General features: G+C 48.9%; 1 protein-coding gene across 1 annotated transcript; it reads left to right on the top strand.

Moving 5' to 3' along the window:
* Nucleotides 1-390: 390 nt before the first annotated feature.
* On the top strand, nt 391-5,473 carry LOC121502721 (uncharacterized). Its single transcript, XM_070285522.1, has 4 exons — nt 391-462; nt 553-1,324; nt 1,376-3,064; nt 3,810-5,473. Exons 1-4 carry the CDS (start codon nt 391-393, stop codon nt 5,471-5,473), a joined length of 4,197 nt encoding a protein of 1,398 aa, XP_070141623.1.
* Nucleotides 5,474-5,746: the final 273 nt, after the last annotated feature.

The raw sequence follows: 5,746 nt of genomic DNA on the forward strand, positions 1-5,746 counted from the left end.
CACCCACTTGGTGCAGCCTTTGTGCATCCACCGGAGCCTCTGCCGGCCACATAACTCCCGCTGCAGCAGTCCCTGCCACTGTTCACGGTCGTTGTGGATCAACGTATAGTCTGGACATCGTTGGAGTGGACACGCCATCCTCCAAGCCTCACAGTCATAGTTGAAGTCGACGTCTCGGTCCTTCATCTATACATCTCCCCAGCGGAGCACCCCCAATACATAACCTCAATCGTCCCCAGCACATTCTTTGCACTGTCCTCTTTGGCCATCGTTTTGCACCGCTGCTCGGCGAGCAAAACTTTCCACTACATCTCGTCGTCTCCCTCGCTCTCACATACCTTGTCAAGTAAGGCATTGCCAACCCGAAATTTAATAAAGTAAACAACCAAAATGTCTTCGCTGGAGCAACTTAAATCTCAGCGAACGAGTGCTCGAAAGAACCTTACGCGTATGAGCAAATCAGTGGAACCTGACTTGAATCTATCTCCGTTGGAACTCGCTTGCCGTTTGTCGATTCTGGAATCGTATTTTAAACTCGCTTTATCCACACAGGAGGCCATAGAGCAGTTGGATCCAGCTGAGCTACACCGCAGCACTCGTTTCGAGTTAGAGGAGTTATTCATCCAAGCCAAGGTTTGCGTTCAAGAACAGCTTGGACCAGAAGCAAACAGCACAGGCATAAACGAATCTACGGTTAATTTTGGGCATACGACTGCGGTCAAGCTTCCTCGCTTAGCGTTGCCTACATTCGACGGCAAGTACTGCGAGTACCAAAACTTCATCACGTCGTTCAATCAGGTCGTAGGCCACCAGCCATCAATGTCTAAGATCGAGAAGTTCAACCAGTTGTTAAACTGTCTTCGAGGACCCGCCCTAGAAACGGTACGAGCATTCCAGGTGACCGCAGACAACTACACGAAGGCTCTGGATCGCTTAAAGCAGCGCTACGACAACCCAACTCTCGTCTTCTTGGACAACATATCGTCGCTCTTCGCTTTGCCAACCGCTGCCAAAGCAAATGGTCAGCAGTTGCGCAGTCTAATCGACAATGCGTCCGCATTGTACAACTCGTTGCGTTCGTTGGGCAACGAGACACAGATCTGTCAGGCCATGCTCATCTCCATAGTCATGGGAAAGGTGGACCAGGAGACCAAGAGGAAATGGAATGAGTCATTGGATTATACCGTCTTGCCTTCTTGGGATAACTGTGTTCAAGTCGTCGAACGTCATTGCCAATATTTGGAATCGGATAAGAAGCCTACTGCTGAAGCCTCTATGGTCCAACCAGGCGGCCATAGATCGCGCTCGCAGAGGAACCAGGCAAGTCTGTCCTTCAATTGTACAACGCAAACTTGTAACATCTGTTCAAATACAGATCACAAGACCTTTAGATACCCAGAACTAATTAATCTCGCCCTAGAAAATCGTCTCAATGCAGTAAAACGCTACAAGCTATGCATTAATTGTCTCGGCAAGAATCATCTTGTCGCTAACTGCCCGTCTACACAGAGATGCCGCACCTGTGCGTTAGCGCATCATACTCTGCTTCATCGGCCCTCACCTGGGTCGACCGCAACTCCCTTGCCACAACCTCAAGCGGAGTCTGCACAAGTTTCGGACGCAGTCACACATACTCACACGGAACCGCGTTCCGATTGCGTCATCCTGGCCACAGCGCTGGTCCTGGTCAAGGATGCGTCCGGATGCTACAAAATAGGAAGAGCGCTTTTGGATTCATGCTCTCAGGTGAATTTCATAAACGAGGAGTTCGCCCAAAGTCTCCGACTGCCGCGGAGCAAACGCAACCTAGAGATTCGTAGCATTGGAGAGACACAAACGCAAATCAAACACCATACAACCACCAATATCAAGTCGAGGCACAAGCATTTCGAGCTACTCCTTGATTTTTGCGTGACATCACACATCGCCTATCACCCAGATTCGGAAATTGACATTTCCTCATGGAATCTTCCGCAGCACTCGTCGCTAGCCGACGAACACTTCAACAAGTCTCGTCGCATCGATTTGCTTTTAGGCACGGAAACCTTCTTCGATATCTTGGCAGTCGGCCAAGTTAAATTAGGAAAGGATCTGCCCGTACTCCAGAAAACGCTACTTGGATGGATAGTGTCTGGTCGATGCAGAGCTCATCCCAGAACCCTCCATCAGTACTCATCTATCGTACTAGATAAAATTGACGAAAATCTGGAACGTCTATGGCGCATCGATCATGTAGTGACTCCCGAGAATACACTTACGCCGGAGCAGCGAAATTGTGAGGAGTTCTACACAACCACGGTACGACGCAACTCTGATGGTCGAGTGGAAGTACGACTCCCATTTAAGGAGGCACCTACCGCTCTCGGAGCCTCTTTCGACATCGCGAGGAGGAGATTTTTATCGCTCGAACGCAACCTAGGCAAACGGCCTGAGGTATGGGCCAAATATGTACAATTCATGCAGGAGTTCCAAGACCTGGGACACATGAGTCTCGTGGGTCACCTGCAGTTAAACACTCCGCATTATTATATTCCGCACCACTGCGTGCTCAAGCCAAATAGCACATCAACGAAGCTCAGAGTGGTTTTCGACGCATCTTGCAAGACAACGTCCCAGAAATCGCTCACCGATCTTTTAATGGTCGGGCCGACCATTCAGCCAGACCTTTATACATTGCTTCTTCGTTTTCGTATACACCGCTATGCAATCACTGCGGATGTAGTAAAGATGTTCCGTCAAGTCAACGTGTCTGCCCAAGATCGCAGATTTCAATACATCCTTTGGAGAGCTTCGCCATCGCAACCCTTAAGCACCTTCGAATTGAATACCGTAACGTATGGTACGGCGGCTGCACCGTATCTGGCCATACGCAGCATGTCCTATCTAGCCGACCACTTCATGGACAAATTGAGAATTGGGGCTGAAGCCATCAAATCGTCGTTCTATGTGGATGACTTCCTGGGTGGATCGGACACGGTAGAGGAGCTACATCAAATCAAGAGGGAAGTTACAACGATTCTACAGGATGGCCAATTGGAACTCGCAAAATGGCATTCAAACCACTGTAAGTTCGTCGATGACAATACAATAAAACACTTGCAGCTGGACGACAAGATGCTAACTAGCACGCTTGGCCTAAAATGGGACCAAGTACGGGACACCTTCATGTTTTCGTTTTCGCCAAGAGTAGAGTCAGACCACGTTACCAAACGCACTATCTTGTCAGTTGCATCGTCACTATTCGATCCGTTGGGATTAGTTACTCCCATCATCATCGTGGCAAAAATCATCCTGCAGGAGCTGTGGCTACTAAAGCTACACTGGGATGAGTCAGTACCCCAAGGAATCCATACAGCTTGGATGTCCCTTCTTTCGTCGCTTACGTCGTTGGAGTCTATAGCAATACCAAGATATTGCCTCCAACCGGCTATACAAACTCTTCAGATACATGGCTTCCATTAGAGCGTACGGATGCTGCATCTACGCTCGCACACTCGGATCAGATGGGCTAATCAAGGTACAGCTAATCACATCCAAGTCCAGAGTTGCTCCCACCAAGAAGCTATCTCTACCCAAATTAGAACTGTGCGGAGCACATCTGCTAGCACAACTCCATCAGAAAATCATTCGAATCTTCGCTGACAGAGAGCCAACCTCGTACTTATGGTGCGACTCTCAAATCGTTCTGCATTGGAATCGCCAGCACTCAGCCACATTATCGACCTTTGTCGGCAATCGAATTGCTGAAATTCAAGAAATGACATCAGATTGTCACTGGAGACATGTTCCAACACACTGCAACCCGGCAGACATCCTGTCCAGAGGCTGCACCATCGCCGAGTTGGAACAATCGATATGGTTTGAGGGACCTGAGTTTCTACGTCAAGAACCGCAATATTGGCCTAGGGACAATAAAGACATCAATGACATTGATCTGGAAGCTGTGCAACTGGAGAAAAGAAAATCAGCGTTTGCCGTACAGACTACCAGTAATCAGCTGCTTGAAGGAGTCTACAAATCCAGTTCATATCAGCGCTGCCTATTAGTCGTCGCCTGGATGTTTAGGTTTATTCATCGCTGTCGTAATCTCACGCCATCCCAGTCTCCATCGCCATCGCCAACGCCAACGGAATTGCAGCGGGCGCTGCATTGCATCGTCTGGAATATCCAAACCAATTACTTCGCTCAAGAGATATCATCGGTCCTGAAGGGCCAGCCGATTTGCACTAACCTTAAAAACCTTAGTCTCTTTCTTCAGGTCACAGATGGTTTCCAACTTCTAAAGGTCGGAGGACGCCTGGAGTTAGCAGACTACCCAGAGACCCAAAGGCATCCTGTCCTGCTCCCAACCAAGGACCCCTTTGTCTCTCAGTTCGTTCGCCGTCTCCATCTCCAAAACTATCACGCGGGACCAAGGACTCTTGTCGGCTTAATTCGACGACAGTTTTGGATAGTCAACGCAAGGGACTTAGCGCGACAAGTCGTTCGCTCATGCATACATTGTCGCCGCTACCGACCAACTCTAGAAAAGCAGCTTATGGGTCAACTGCCCAAGGAGCGCATCACACCGTCTCGGCCATTCTCAAGATGCGGAATAGACTTTTGCGGACCAATCAACGTCTATTTGCGCATCCGGGGTAAGCCGCCCACCAAGGCATACCTCGCCGTCTTCGTTTGCTTTGCCACAAAAGCCATACATGTCGAAGTGGTCTCAGATCTCACGACGGATAGCTTCATTGCATCACTCAAGCGCTTCATTGCCAGACGCGGGCTGCCTTCGGACATTTTTTGTGACAACGCTACTAACTTCGCAGGAGCCAACAACAAACTAGAAGCTTTGAAGCAGTTTCTCTTCAAGAAAGAAACGGCTGAATCGATCCATCATTTTTGTCGCAATGAATTCATTAACTTTCATTTCATTCCGCCCAGGGCTCCACATTTCGGGGGCATATGGGAGGCTGCCGTCAAAAGCGTCAAAGGACTACTCAATCGCACTCTTCGAGACACCAGACTAACCTTCGAGGAGCTAGCCACAGCAGCTGCTGATGTCGAGGCGATTTTGAACTCTCGCCCATTAACGCCGCTATCAACCGACCCAAACGACCTGGCCGCTCTCACGCCTGGTCACTTCTTAGTGGGTGACGCACTCCGAGCTCTTCCAGAAGCTCCACCAATCGACGACAATCTGGACAAGTTGGACCGATGGAAGAAGGTCAGCGCAATTAAGCACCACATCTGGAGTCGTTGGAGCCACGAATACATAAACGAGCTCCAAGTTCGCACAACCTGGACGAAGACTGCACCAAATCTAGCGGTCAACGACATGGTCATTGTTCACGAGGATAATCTTCCCCCACAACGGTGGCTTCTTGGCCGCGTAGTCAGCACCATCGGATCGGACAACATCGTGCGTGTAGCCAACGTACGCACCGCCAAGGGAATCATCCGCCGTCCCATACGGAAACTCGCCTAATTACCTGTCTCTTGAAAGTCAATCGCATACTTTCAAGGGGGCTGGTATGTTGGGTCAAAACCCAATAAGTACATTTGATTATAGTCAAATTCCGCGCCTTCCAACTGTTAGTTAACATTACATCTGTTATACGGATGCTGCCAACTCGTATGATCGAATGAGTGGCAGAGAGAGAATAAGAAATAGTGTGAAAAAGAACTTGAAGTTGTACGCCATTGTTGGAAAAAAGTTGAAGTTGAAGAGAACTGAATTAAAAATTATTAATAAAATTAT

The sequence above is a fragment of the Drosophila kikkawai genome, chromosome 3L, assembly GCF_030179895.1.
Source record: "Drosophila kikkawai strain 14028-0561.14 chromosome 3L, DkikHiC1v2, whole genome shotgun sequence".
NCBI classification, from domain to species: Eukaryota; Metazoa; Arthropoda; class Insecta; order Diptera; family Drosophilidae; genus Drosophila; species Drosophila kikkawai.

Coding starts and splice junctions, on each gene's coding strand:
- LOC121502721 (XM_070285522.1), top strand. CDS start 391: ATGTCTTCGCTGGAGCAACTTAAATCTCAGCGAACGAGTGCTCGAAAG. Junction 463..552: donor TTACGCGTATGAGCAAATCA/GTGGAACCTGAC, acceptor TTATCCACACAG/GAGGCCATAGAGCAGTTGGA. Junction 1,325..1,375: donor CTCGCAGAGGAACCAGGCAA/GTCTGTCCTTCA, acceptor GTTCAAATACAG/ATCACAAGACCTTTAGATAC.